The sequence below is a fragment of the Polypterus senegalus genome, chromosome 9, assembly GCF_016835505.1.
Source record: "Polypterus senegalus isolate Bchr_013 chromosome 9, ASM1683550v1, whole genome shotgun sequence".
NCBI classification, from domain to species: Eukaryota; Metazoa; Chordata; class Cladistia; order Polypteriformes; family Polypteridae; genus Polypterus; species Polypterus senegalus.
Window position 1 is genome coordinate 86,037,011 of NC_053162.1, and position 15,075 is coordinate 86,052,085.

Below are 15,075 nucleotides of genomic sequence, written 5' to 3' on the forward strand. Positions count from 1 at the left end.
AACATAAAAATAGATAAATGAGCACATCTTAACAATTACAGATGCAGAAGTGATTAATGTGACAAACCTTCTGTATTTAATAATAGTACCTGTAACTGTATATGTACTCTGAAATGCTAATGTGCCATTTTGATAATGGTAAAAGAATTTTTTCAGTTGCAACATGGATGACATTTTGTTGTTGTTTTAGTATTGTTCTTTCTAGAAGAAGATCGTGTATCAAAACTCAGCACTTTACCTGTAACTCTGGAAACATCTGTACTTCTAGAAGACTAAAGGACATGCCTTATTCTGATTGACATAGAGTAATAAACATCTTTAGTTTTATGAAGAAATGGCTGTGCTGGCACGTAATCTTAAACATTCTCAAAAGAATTAGTAAAGTTAATTCTTCAGGATTGTTTCAGTTAAATACTGAATTATATACTCGAGGACATCAGTATATTAAGAGGAAGTGCATTTAAAACAGAAGACAGGAAGAACTTGTTCGTACTAGGAAGTTGTTTGGGTCTGAGTCACTGAGTTTAAAGTATTATAAGATATTGGATGAGATGTATATCTTAGCTATCCAAAACATGCTTGATTTACTGAACAATAGTCTGATGTTTGTAGCACTTAGTATGCTCTTTAAACACCAAGAACAGTGAAAAAATACCTATAGCATTATTTAAAGTACATAAAAAATGGGTTGCAGTAAGCTTCAGGTTATAAGAAATATATATATATATATATATATATATATATATATATATATATATATATATATATAAACCTAACCATTAAGAAATGAAAAGGAGTTAAAGGACAATGCAGAAACCAAAGTCATAAAACAGTGAAGGTGTGTAGCAACAAATCCAAAGAGTTAAACACAAAATAACAAAACAGGCCTCTCTTTTTTATTGGATTACTTCACAGAACAGAGTACTAACTTAACCAATACATGCATAGCTTTATAGAGAAGTCCAATAGATCTATGTTTCTCTCTTGAACAGTTCTGCATAAATGCACAAATCTCATTAATCTGATTTTTTTTATATGGGCTTATGAACAAATTGAAAAAGATGCACAGTACAAAATATTTCAGGTTAAGAAAAGCACAATGTGAACAAAACGATAAACAGAATAAATAATGCAGTGCTTCCTTGAAGTAACGGACCTGAGGACAATGAAAAAAAAATATAAATATATAAGATTTTATATTTGAAAAAAAATTAACTTAAAAACAACACAACACAGAAAGAAGCCATTAATATAATGAAAATGTGTAAATAAATACGTACACACAAATGTCAAATATTTAACATAACACATTTTACAAAAGTCTAGGTCAGTCAGAACAAGTTTAGCACCTGACTCAGGCTCATAACCTCTCTCTCAATTGGATAGAAGTTCACCAAATAATAAAAAAGGAGTATAATTTCACTTCAGTAAATTTAACCACATACTGAGGTGTTTAGAAACAAAGGGCATTGAATTCTGTAATATAATGTGCTAAGATAGGGGTGTCCTCTCAATTACATCTCCCTCTGGGCACGATTTTGACACTGGATGCAAATTGTAATGTTTAGAACAATTGTGTCCAGAACAGACCATACAGCCCAACAAGCTTGCCAGTCCTGGTCACTTCTCCAACAAAAACATCAAGTTGAGATTTGAAGTTCTCTAAAGTCTTACTCTCTGCAACACCACTTTGCAATTTATTCCATGTGTCTATGGTTCATTGTATGAAAAAAATCTAACATTTGTGCAAAATTTACTCTTAACAAGTGTTTGTGTTCCAATAACTTGTTCAATGTGTATGTATATTTCAACTAACTTATGCCCAGGTATATTGCAGAAAGAAAACATATTGTCAAGTGTAAAAACAGGGCATACGTTTGCAAAGCAGGATCTTATTCTTGCACTGCACACTTTTTTTGGTATTAAACATGTCTCCAAAGTGTTTAGATTCAATGAGAAAGATGCAATGAAATTCACTAGCAATATGGGAAACTTTATGTTATAACAGATTTAGTACATGCTTAAAGAAAAAGCTACATCACAAGCACATATTTCTTTTTCTTGTTCACTCTATACAGTGTCAAAATATACTGTAGTATGTTGAAATATAGTGCTTCCTGCCAGTTGGCATTTACATTTGTTGTTGTAATGTATTAAAAAAGTGTATTACTTTTATGATAAATAACAGTAATGATTTTGTTTTAAAAACAGCAACTAGTCACACAGTAAAAAAGTGCAATATATTCATCATGTATAAATGTCAGAAATCCTGATGATTCAAGATTTATTGAGAACTGCTTGATAATCACATCATGGGACCCTTAATTGTAATCTTATTAAATCATAAAGTCCCTAGTAATTCCCACTCCTACTACCAGAATCGGGTTAACACCTATAATAAACAAGGGGTTTGTCCTGTTTTGAGATACTTAAAGATACGCCTGTTGTGTAGTCTGGTATTTACAGTACAATTCTTTTGTTGTCTTGATACAGTTAATTTGCACTTATTTGAGATTCATATACTGAAAATTGAAAATTATTTGTTTAAATTTCTAGTTAAAAGAAAGAGTTCAGATTTTAAAAAGGGAGTTTGACAAGATATTTTTTGTGATGACACAATGTAGAATTTTAGATATCAAGTACAGAAGTGATATGTATCTAGCTGGGGATACATGCTCTCTGGCAATATGTTCTTTTAGAATTGTAGCCATACTACAACCAATCTGTCTCTTCCCAGTAACAACAGCAGAGATATTAAGACAAAGATATATGGTACTAAAAAAAAGGATGTACTGTATTTAACTTGCTTTTAAATGTGTATTTTAACTCCCATATACCTGTATACAAAGAACTGAAGGAAGCCAGTATGACAGTACAATTGTCTTAACAGTTTTTCAGTGAGGCCTTCATTGATTGTATGCCCATCTACATGGGACTTGCAGGCATTTTTGTGGTACAGGCAGAAGAGGATCACTTCAGTCATCCATGTAAGCAGTCTTGGCTTTAGTAAGGTTATGAGTCTTACATACCTTTATGATAGTCCTTGTTTCCAAATAAAGTAGCCAACCAAAGAAGAATACATTTTCCTGTTCAACAATACTATATATGGCATTGACTCTTTTTGTACAAATATGACATATCCATAACCCACTTGAGGATTACACTACACACTTTAACCTTCTACTGTCCATTAATAACTATGGAACAGGGCACCTGAAATACAGAACATAGAAGATTTAAAAGAAGGTGTCTTAAGCAGAGTGGTGTAAGCCTGATTGAGTTTTAAAGGCAAAAGGAGAGTTGGAATACAAATGTAGGCAAGGGCACATACCTTTGTGAGGAGTTCCTCTGTAGGATCAGACTAAGAAAACAGATGAGTAAAAAGAGAGTGAAGATCCATTTATGGGTGCAGCTGATCCAATGGAGGTTACAATACCTTTCAAAAGGGCAGTGATTGTGGATGTGGGGTTGGGATGGATCAGTGGTGGAACAGAAGATAATATTTATATTGGTCACTATAATAAAGAGGAAAATATCCTATGTAGTTCATTTAGAACAGTACATAGAGTATATTCAGCTGTATTTCACTATTTTCTATACAATTGCCATAAAACTGGTACTCAGCCCTTTTGCAATCTTTGTGTCTCTTCATCTGTCACAGGAAGGAAGCATTTTTCAAACTTAAGTGCACCATATGCACAGTACTCTATTTAAAAACTTTGTGTCACAATCATAGTTAGTTTAAAAATAAAACCAACGGCTTGTGAAGTAGTTTCATCACAGAATCTGTATTTTAAATGACCTTGATCTACTAACGTTTTTAAGTTTTAATGAAATGGAAAATTTCCAGTTGGAAAAATAGTTTTTTATATTTTTTTTAATAAGTTTTACAACCATACTTTTCCGTTTAATAAAATAGATTTTCCTTCTGTAGAAATTCACAGATTAATTTTTTTTTGAGAACAAGCATTCAGTGCCCTTCTTACAGATTAGAAGTTAACTTCTCATTTCTTTTTGCGCAGGAAAATAAATCTGAGAATACTAGAAAGTGTTCACTGCAGTAAATATAAAAAACATTTTTCCAAATAATTGTAAATTCCTCATTTTCCATGTAGAAATTCAGCATTATTTTCTGTCACTTCTAAAATCTTTTTCTGCTTCTATGATAATTTTCTATAAATATTAAATGTTGTACAGGGAATGTGCTCTCTCTCTCTGTCTAAAAAAAAAATATAATATATGAATACAATCAGGCCCATATTTGCATAGTGACATTAGAGGAATAAATTTTAACGTACATCAGTTTTTAATTTATCCGAAGTGACACAGTTTTAGGTTTTGAATCCATCAGATGTTGTGACAGAAATGTTTTTTTTAGGACATCCACGTCTGGGAAGCCTGATTTATTGTCCCATTCTTTGTTGGAGCCCTAGAGCCCTTGAACTAGCTTTGTAATCCAAGTCTCATAGACATAAGTAACTTGTTTTTATTCTGTTTTTTGATTGTGTCATGATTTATCTGTAGAGCCTACTGTATGTTCTAAAGCATTCATACAGATCTTAAGAGTCAAAATTATTTAAATTAATATCTATTTAAATGGGTGGAGTTTACTCTTATTATATAAATATACACATTTAATTACATTGCACACTAAACCCCATCAATGTAATTATTCTTTATAGTTCTTAATTTTACGTGGTCAATTAGTCCTAACCTAGGCAGGGAGACAATCGTGTTTGTTGTGTGCAAATTATATTTAACTAGCAAAATACCCGCGCTTTGCAGCGGAGAAGTAGTGTGTTAAAGAAGCAATGAAAAAGAAAAGGAAACATTTTGAAAATAACGTAACATGATTGTCAATGTAATTGTTTTGGCATTGTTGTGAGTGATGAGTGTTGCTGTCAAATATATATATATATATATATATATATATATATATATATATATATTTACACACACACACACATAAACATATATATATACATATCTATACATATATATACACACACATATATACATACATATATATAAGTACATATATACACATACATACATATAAATACACACATACATACACACACATATATAAACATATATATACATATACATACATATCTACATATATACACACACAGCTATTTCGTATCAGTGCAATACGCTGCTTGTTAAAACGGATAACTCCGCTCTTACGTGCAAGTCTGCGTGGATATTATGAACTATCGTATTTGTTCCAAGTTCTATTTAAATTTTAAATAGAAGGAATTTTTATTTAGTCGACAGAAATATCTTTGGTAGGAATGATAAAACAGACAGGAATATTATTCGTGAATAAATCAACTCAAACCTTAAACAACTTATAATATTTTGCTCTCCATAAAAATATATCCTGTCTAAATTATACAAGTTAGAAATAAAGTATACGTTAAAAGAACATACATTCAAATTTCTTTACTCTTATGTAATTTTATATAAAAAATAAACTTAGATTTTATATATCCCAAAAGATTTTGCTCTCCATAAAAATATATCCTGTCAAAATTATACAAATTCAAATATGAACATGCTGCATAACAAAACCTGGAAATATAAATAAAATGTGTTCCTTTCAGCAATAACAAATCAAATCATTCAGTTGTCTTTGCTCATATGTCATTTTAGAGCTGGACGCCTGGCATCTTTTTTTGGCAACAAGTTCGTTTATGTTTGGTGTGAGGTTCTGTGTTGTGGAGATTCTCAGGATGGATTGCAGGTGCTCATCAGTGAGGCGACTCCTGTGTGCTGTTTTGTTAGTCTTTATCACTGAGAAGAGCTTCTCACACAGATATGTGCTACCAAACATGCACAAGGTTCGAGCCGCATGTAGACAGACTTTTTGTTCCTTAAAGTCACCAAAGCGCGTGCAAACTCAGTGCGCCAGTTTATCAGCAAAGTGCGTGTTTGGGAACACCGTAGTGACGACTTGGTTTAACATTACTTGGCAACAGGGAAAGTGGGGCAAGTTGCACTGGTGCATTTGTGTCTCCCATAAAAGCAGCTTCACTTGAAATCACTTTGTGATTGTGCACGGTAAAACGTCCGCTGAAGTGTCAGATTCTTATTTAATTCTTCTGCTTTCTGTATCTTCTGCATTGCATTCAGGTCTTTCAGGTTACCCTGATGTTTTGTTTCATAGTGCCGTCTTAGATTAAATTCTGTAATTACAGCCACATTAGCTCCACAAATGAGACACACGGGTTCAGTAAAGATATACTCAGCCTCCCATCGGTTTTTAAAGGCTCTATTTTCAGAATCAACTTTTCTCTTCAGCATCGTGTGAGCTAGCTTCACAATAACTTGCAGCATCATAAGCTAGACTTGATTAACGCGGTAAGTGTTCGGCCAAGGCAGCTGAAGCGCTGCATTATGGGATCTGTAGTTTATTGTGTTACCAGCGCTTCATATACCCGGCCATTAATAACAATAATACAGTATATAAAATGATCTCGGGCCGGATATAATTACACGCCGGATGTGGCCCGCGCCCTTGAGTTTGACACATATGGACTAAATAGAACTTGAAAAGATATATTTTTTCAAATGTGATCGCACAATTCAGATAGAGTTGACGCGCACTACAGCCTGCATGCCTCAATAAGTCATCCTCCCCTCGCTCTTACTTTTTACCGTTCATCTAATGAATACACTGAGTATGGCTTTACCAAAACAATCATTGATGGCAAATAAAGTATCCATTATTCGAGTATGTAGATCGGGATATATATATATACATATATATACCCGCGTATCGCAGCGGAGAAGTAGTGTGTTAAAAAAAGCTATGAAAAAGAAAAGGGAACATTTTAAAAATAACGTAACATGACTGTCAATATACAGTATTTGTTTTGTGAGTGTTACTGAGTGTTGCTGTCATCAAGGATTTGATTATCATTATTTCTTTCAATCAGGTTCGTATTTGTAGGATGTATTGTGTTCAAGTTACATTCCGTGTTTGTCAATCGTTGTAAAGATGACAGGTTTTATTCATCGATTCGTTTCTTACTGCATCAATAAACAGCTCGTCTTCTTCTTTATCTGAGACCTGACACACTGCATGCACGGGTTTTTTTACACTGTCTTCCTTTAGCGGGACATTGACTTTTTCCACCGTGTGCTTTGTTTCCGCAGTAGCTGGATTTATGAATATGCTTGTATGTATCAGACACTTCATATTTTTTGCTGCCTTTTCAATTGTGTAATTCGGTTTTTGTTCAGCGCTCTTTGGAGCTGTTGCTTTTTGTCTGTGCACTGCGTCAGTTCACGTGAGCCGCTCGGTGTACATGCATCGAAGGTTCCCAGCTTTAATGTTACCTTAGTCCTGGCACTTAAAACATTCTCTCGCATTTTCGCTGAGTTTGTTCCAAACACCACCCTGACCATCTCATCTTCCTCTGCATAAGCACAGTCCTTCACCCGTGAATATTTAGTGGGAGTTTGCTATTTGATTGCCGCTGACGGACGGCCTTATATGGGCAGGCACTAAATTACAAACGCCAGCGGCAGCCTGTCTATGAACTTAATTTAAAGTGTAGGTTTACATCGTGCTTTGTTTCCGAAGTATCAGAACTCATGAATATGGTTGTATATGTCACTCGCTCGCTTCTTATTGTTTCGCTCCCCTTCTCAATTATATAATGCATGTTTTCTTCAGCGCTTTTTTGGAGGTCTTCCTGGTTTTCTATGTACTGCGTGATTACATGGGAGGCGTGATGATGTCACACGAAACCCCGCCCCCACGGCGTTCAAGCTCATCTCCATTACAGTAAATGGAGAAAAACAGCTTCCAGTTATGACCATTACGCGTAGAATTTCTAAATGAAACCTGCCCAACTTTTGTAAGGAAGCTGTAAGGAATGAACCTGCCAAATTTTAGCCTTCCACCCACACGGGAAGTTGGAGAATTAGTGATGAGTGAGTGAGTGAGGGCTTTGCCTTTTATTAGTATAGATTTCCCTGTATTGTATTGGACCCCCTTTGTATACTGGGGTCCTCTGGTTGAGTCCAGTTGTTGCATTTCTTAGTTAGAAGCCAATCTATGCTTATAAAAAAGTTGTTTTTTTATTAAATTCAATTGATTTCATTTTGCTATATCACTTCATTCACATTGTAGTACTTTTGTCTTTCCAATGATATCTCTGAAATGATTTTTCAACCAGCACAAAAAATAGGAATTCTTTTTTTTTTTTTTATTATTATTTATTAATTTTATTACAATCAATACATAGCAATCAAGTTTTTACAAAAAAAAAGAATTATGCTAAGAACAGATCGATCGATAATAGGAATTCTTATCTCTTCACTTGTTTCTGTTCTATTTCTTTCCATACATTTAGATGAAACAGATATTTCAGGATGAAAGCATGCAGCTGTAAATACTGCAGTACCAAGTTAGATACTGAGCTGTTTGCTCCTTTGTCCGCATTAATTAGCAGTGAGTTAAGAAAATAAAAGGCAAATCAAAACTGTGGAAATACCTTTTGAAGAGTAAAAAATGAAGGAATGAGAATCTTAATAAGGGAGTCAATGAAAATGTATCAAAAATGTTTAAACAATAATAGGCTCCAAATTAAGAAATTGATTTGCAACAAACATCAGTTTATTTTTTTTTATCATTTTACTTAAAATTATTGTGAACTGTTTGCTTTAGATTAGATTGTCTGCTAATGGTACTTCAAATTAAAGATGCAGAATAAAAGTTATTATTCAATGTTTTATATAAACACAATGTTTATTGAGTGCTGCATGCATTTTTTCATTAAATGTAATACATATAACATGAAAATAAAACAAATACCTAATAGCTAAAATATAATATGGCAGGTAACTGTACAGTTTCAGAATAAATGTCTACATTACATAGGCAGTTTTAGATGTTGTAAAACCATTTTGCAACTGTGCCACATGTAATAGTTTCAAAGTTATGCCCCTGCAGCAATGTAAATCATTTTAACAGTGATTTGACAATAATGTATCGTTTCATCAGTATGCCCTGCCAACACATCTGTGGTGTTCTAGAACAAGCAGTCTAACAGAAATAACTTGTGATAACTGATTTACTACCTCATTTAATATTTTAGTGAAGTTTTGCTTTTGAAGAGTTTGTTCTGGTGTTTCATGTTAGAGGACAGTCATTTTTGAAATGCTTAGTCCTGAACAGCGTTGAGGATAAGTGGTTATAGCCTATAGTACAACTGTCCCAAACATAGAAAAATTTCAGAGAAGAGACTGTATCAAGCTGTATTCCTACTCTTAGTATGTGGTTTCTCTCTGCAGAGTTGTTATATGTCTGTGTGTGTGTGTGTGTTGTCACATTAGGCTGGCGGTAATCTGGGATGCCTGGAAGGACCAGGAGGTGGTCTATACATCCCCCGGTCCACAAAGGGGCAACCACCCTGGATGATGAGGGGACTACGGGGACAGAGCAAGGAGGCTCAAACCCACTGGGGCCCGTGGCCACCGCTAGGGGGCGCCCCGAGTGTCGTGGAGCCCAGGAGAATTGACACTTCTGCCACACCTGGGAAGGTGGAGGAAGGACCTTCCAGGGATGCTTGGAGTGCTTCCAGGTGCAAGGGCAGCACTTCCCCCACACCAGGACGTGCTGCCGGAAGAACGTCATCAAGCACCTGGAGCACATCCGGGTGGAAATAAAAGGGGCCGTCTTCCTACAGTCCTATTTGTAGTGGAGATGAGTGGTACCCGTTGGGGTCTTCTGCTGTTGTAGCCCATCCACCTCAAGGTTGTGCGTGTTGTGGCTTCACAAATGCTTTGCTGCATACCTCGGTTGTAACGAGTGGTTATTTCAGTCAAAGTTGCTCTTCTATCAGCTTGAATCAGTCGGCCCATTCTCCTCTGACCTCTAGCATCAACAAGGCATTTTCGCCGACAGGACTGCCGCATACTGGATGTTTTTCCCTTTTCACACCATTCTTTGTAAACCCTAGAAATGGTTGTGCGTGAAAATCCCAGTAACTGAGCAGATTGTGAAATACTCAGACCGGCCCATCTGGCACCAACAACCATGCCACGCTCAAAATTGCTTAAATCACCTTTCTTTCCCATTCTGACATTCAGTTTGGAGTTCAGGAGATTGTCTTGACCAGGACCACACCCCTAAATGCATTGAAGCAACTGCTATGTGATTGGTTGATTAGATAATTGCATTAATGAGAAATTGAACAGGTGTTCCTAATAATCCTTTAGGTGAGTGTATATGAAACATTACATTTATTTACATTAAGCATCACTTGGCACACATCTTTCTAAGTCTGAATTCTTTCAATATCTCTCCTTAACGATTTTGTTGATTATACAGTGTCTGCTATTGCTTCTGGTATAATTTAAAATTTATTTTTAACCAGCTTGTTAGTTGCATTTTTAAGTGGATCATTTAAATACACAAAAAGTCATCACAAGTAGATTGTTTAAATAGACTAAAACAATTAGTGGCCTAGGCCTTGATCTCTGAGGTATAACACATTTTACATCACCTATATCAGAAAAAACCGATTCTGTTCAAATGGTTTTGTTGCTTCATCATAAAATTCTATTATATTATTAAATAGAATTTCCTCATTTAATACCAGGGTTTATTATTTACTAAAACACACAATGTTTGTGTGCTACTCCCTTTTTTAAACATTTATTCCTGTAAATTAACATATGCAATTATTATTCTCTAATAGTTAAAAGAATTCATGTTTTGTTTTCCTCAGTGGAATGACTTTTGCTAGCTTGTAGTTTACAGGAACTTTTCCAGCACAAAGTAATTTTTGAAAAATGTATGTAAAGTTTTTTACATAATCAATAGCTTCCTTGGTCACTCATGCATAAATAACTACAAGTTATATAAGGTTGCTTGGGCACTCTCATCTGTCTAATGCATTATGAAACCCATCTTTTGTTCTTTTCAATCTTGGAACTGGGTTCCCATGCATTGGAAACCAACTTCACAGTTCAGTACAGTACTGAGAAAATGATATGCTGTGGATTCATGAACCAGGCTTGAGGTCATGAATTCCCATTAAAGCTTGCATTCTATCACTAGCCAAATTAGTTACTCCATTTATAGCAACAAGAAAGTTTTGGCCCCAAGCATATGAGCATATATAAATTCAGATACCTGTGTAAATATATATATATATATATATATATACCACTTTAAAAACTAAATATATTGTAAACTTTGTAATTCTGAAAGTGGTGTTACCATTACTGTTCAGATTAAGACCTCTTTTTATTAGTTTTCATTTTAAGCAGCAAGTTACATATATTTTCTTCTAAAAAAACAGGTTCTTATTTTTCATTCAGCAGTCCAAAAACCACAGATAATGACTACATCAAGAATTTGTGCCTACTGTAACAAGAATGCAGGAAATCTAAGGGTGAAAAGGAGGAAAAAATGCTGAAGGCACAAGTTTTTTTTTATTTGAATCCCAGCAGAAATTACATCCACTTATCTATTTTAACCCCAGTCTGGTGCTAAATGCTTAAGCAATAATAACATTTTGCTTGCAATCATTTCACTTTGCATTATTTTGCAATGTATTTTAAGAATTTCTCAATGTTTAGATGCTAGATCTATTATTCACAACAACCTAGAAAAGGTTGTTGTTTTTTAAACACTTTTAATTTTTTTTAAAAGGAGTTTTTCAAGCTATGTTAGTTACTAAAAGTTATCATACTGTCTCATGGTGGCACTGGGTTCAAGGCAGGAACCAGTCCTCAACAGGAAGCCAGTCCATCCCTGGACCTTCTCCGGCATGTGTCCAAACTGATACAGGGTCATTTTGTAACAGCAAATGAACTTAACATGTATATTTTTAGGAATGTTGGAGGGTAACATGTTAATGTAGAAGAAAACCAATGCAGACACAAGGAGATTATGTAAACTCCAAGTAGAAAATGACTAGATGTAGGATTCAAATGCATGTTACTAAGCCCAGGCTAAAACAACCATCACTTTAGCAGCAGCAAAAAAAAAAAAATTCACATGCCTCAACTTACTGGTAAAATAAAAGATATCTTTATGCATCCTGAAGAGATAATGGATTTACTGTATGACTGGTTGGAAGTTTGGTTTAGCCTTAGATGTTTCTCATGCAGTCTTTTCATACATCATGCATAACTGCAATTGAAGAATGCCCTTGGTTGCTAATTGTTTCTGAGTTTGAAACTAAGGGGCTAAGGTATGCTTTTGTAATTTACTTTTTTTCAGTAATTTAGCAGGTATTTGTTGGTTTATGGGTATTAAGTTATTTACTCTTCCTAAGAAAAACATTTTTTTAAAAAATAAGAGAATGAATATTTAATCTTAAGAAATCTAATAAAGACATGATGCTATTTTTGTATTATTCCCTTTTATTGGAAACACTACTGGTATTTTCCTATTGAATGCCTTCATGTCATATACTGCTGCATTTCACCTTATATAGATGTTTTTTTATATTGCAATGCTCATACTTCATCATGTTTTAAACTTCAAAAATATAATAATCTGAAGGAAATGTTTACTGTGACACATTATTTTAAACTATTTAAAACTTTTTTTTCAGGATACAGCATTTCAAAGAATGTATTAGTTTTATTCATGAAAGTCGACTTAATGGTGGTGGCTGCCTTGTTCACTGGTAAGTATTGTAATATGTCAGTGTATTAACATGAGTTACGTTTTCCCAAAAACTTAATAGTGTTTCTGACCACTGAATTAAACACTGGTTAACTTAAACGTGTACAATGAAAGACTTAAGAATGAAGGCTAAACTGAGCTGTTAAAGCTTGTAAGAAATTATTAATTAATTGTCACATAGTACTTAACACTGACATCTTATAAGTTTACATTAATAAGATGTGCATTGTACAAAATGTATATTTACAGTGGTGTGAAAAACTATTTGCCCCCTTCCTGATTTCTTATTCTTTTGCATGTTTGTCACACAAAATGTTTCTGATCATTAAACACATTTAACCATTAGTCAAATATAACACAAGTAAACACAAAATGCAGTTTTTAAATGATGGTTTTTATTATTTAGGGAGAAAGAAAATCCAAACCTACATGGCCCTGTGTGAAAAAGTAATTGCCCCCTTGTTAAAAATAACCTAACTGTGGTGTATCACACCTGAGTTCAATTTCCGTAGCCACCCCCAGGCCTGATTACTGCCACACCTGTTTCAATCAAGAAATCACTTAAATAGGAGCTGCCTGACACAGAGAAGTAGACCAAAAGCACCTCAAAAGCTAGACATCATGCCAAGATCCAAAGAAATTCAGGAACAAATGAGAACAGAAGTAATTGAGATCTATCAGTCTGGTAAAGGTTATAAAGCCATTTCTAAAGCTTTGGGACTCCAGCTTAAACACAGTGAGAGCCATTATCCACAAATGGCAAAAACATGGAACAGTGGTGAACCTTCCCAGGAGTGGCCGGCCGACCAAAATTGCCCCAAGAGCGCAGAGACGACTCACCGAGAGGTCACAAAAGACCCCAGGACAACGTCTAAAGAACTGCAGGCCTCACTTGCCTCAATTAAGGTCAGTGTTCACGACTCCACCATAAGAAAGAGACTGGGCAAAAACGGCCTGCATGGCAGATTTCCAAGACACAAACCACCGTTAAGCAAAAAGAACATTAGGGCTCATCTCAATTTTGCTAAGAAACATCTCAATGATTGCCAAGACTTTTGAGAAAATACCTTGTGGACTGATGAGACAAAAGTTGAACTTTTTGGAAGGCAAATGTCCTGTTACATCTGGCGAAAAGGAACACAGCATTTCAGAAAAGAACATCATACCAACAGTAAAATATGGTGGTGGTAGTGTGATGGTCTGGGGTTGTTTTGCTGCTTCAGGACCTGGAAGGCTTGCTGTGATAGATGGAACCATGAATTCTACTGTCTACCAAAAAATCCTGAAGGAGAATGTCCGCCATCTGTTCGTCAACTCAAGCTGAAGCGATCTTGGGTGCTGCAACAGGACAATGACCCAAAACACACCAGCAAATCGACCTCTGAATGGCTGAAGAAAACAAAATGAAGACTTTGGAGTGGCCTAGTCAAAGTCCTGACCTGAATCCAATTGAGATGCTATGGCATGACCTTAAAAAGGCGGTTCATGCTAGAAAACCCTCAAATAAAGCTGAATTACAACAATTCTGCAAAGATGAGTGGGCCAAAATTCCTCCAGAGCGCTGTAAAAGACTCATTGCAAGTTATCGCAAACGCTTGATTGCAGTTATTGCTGCTAAGGGTGGCCCAACCAGTTATTAGGTTCAGGGGGCAATTACTTTTTCACACAGGGCCATGTAGGTTTGGATTTTTTTCCATAAATAATAAAAACCATCATTTAAAAACTGCATTTTGTGTTTACTTGTGTTATATTTGACTAATGGTTAAATGTGTTTGATGTTCAGAAACATTTTGTGTGACAAACATGCAAAAGAATAAGAAATCAGTAAGGGGGCAAATAGTTTTTCACACCACTGTATTTTGTGTATGTAAATGATTACATAACTAGGAGATTATCTTCACGTTATTTACCGTAAGCCTCATTGTTCTTTTGTATGTGTGGGAAAATAAAAGCAATACATTGCACTGTAGAGTTATTCAATTTTGTTCAATTGTGATATGCAATTTCAGTGAAGTGTTGTTAGAGGTGAGGATATAAGGCATTAAGATAATTTAAATCTAAAATACTACTATTTAAGCATTAAGTATTGAGTATTATTTCACTGGTTAACATACAATAATTATAGTATACATTCCTTACAGATTAAGCCTGACATAATTGTCTGCTCAGTTTCTAAATATAAACTGCTCGCATTAGTGTTACTTAGAATGTGAAAGAAATCCTACTCCTTAAACTATTTTGCAAATTTAATAAACAAAAATGAATTAGAAAAACAGCCTCCTTCTGTTCAATGAAGATTTTACTTTTAAGTGAATTTTTCAAGAATCTAATTTGAAAATGCTGTTCAGCTTGTACTGCTAGCAGATAAGAGATTGCACATAATTCACCTTGTAAAATAAATCTCAGTTAAAAAA

At 34.8% G+C, this 15,075-nt stretch overlaps 1 protein-coding gene across 1 annotated transcript in view; it reads left to right on the forward strand.

Annotated features, from left to right (window-relative positions):
• Nucleotides 1-15,075, forward strand: part of dusp22a (dual specificity phosphatase 22a) — a 150,062-nt gene that overhangs the window by 98,674 nt on the left and 36,313 nt on the right. Inside the window, exon 5 of the mRNA XM_039763391.1 lies at nucleotides 12,588-12,662. Within this exon, the coding sequence (XP_039619325.1) occupies nucleotides 12,588-12,662 (75 nt within the window). The remainder of the gene's footprint in view (nucleotides 1-12,587; nucleotides 12,663-15,075) is intronic.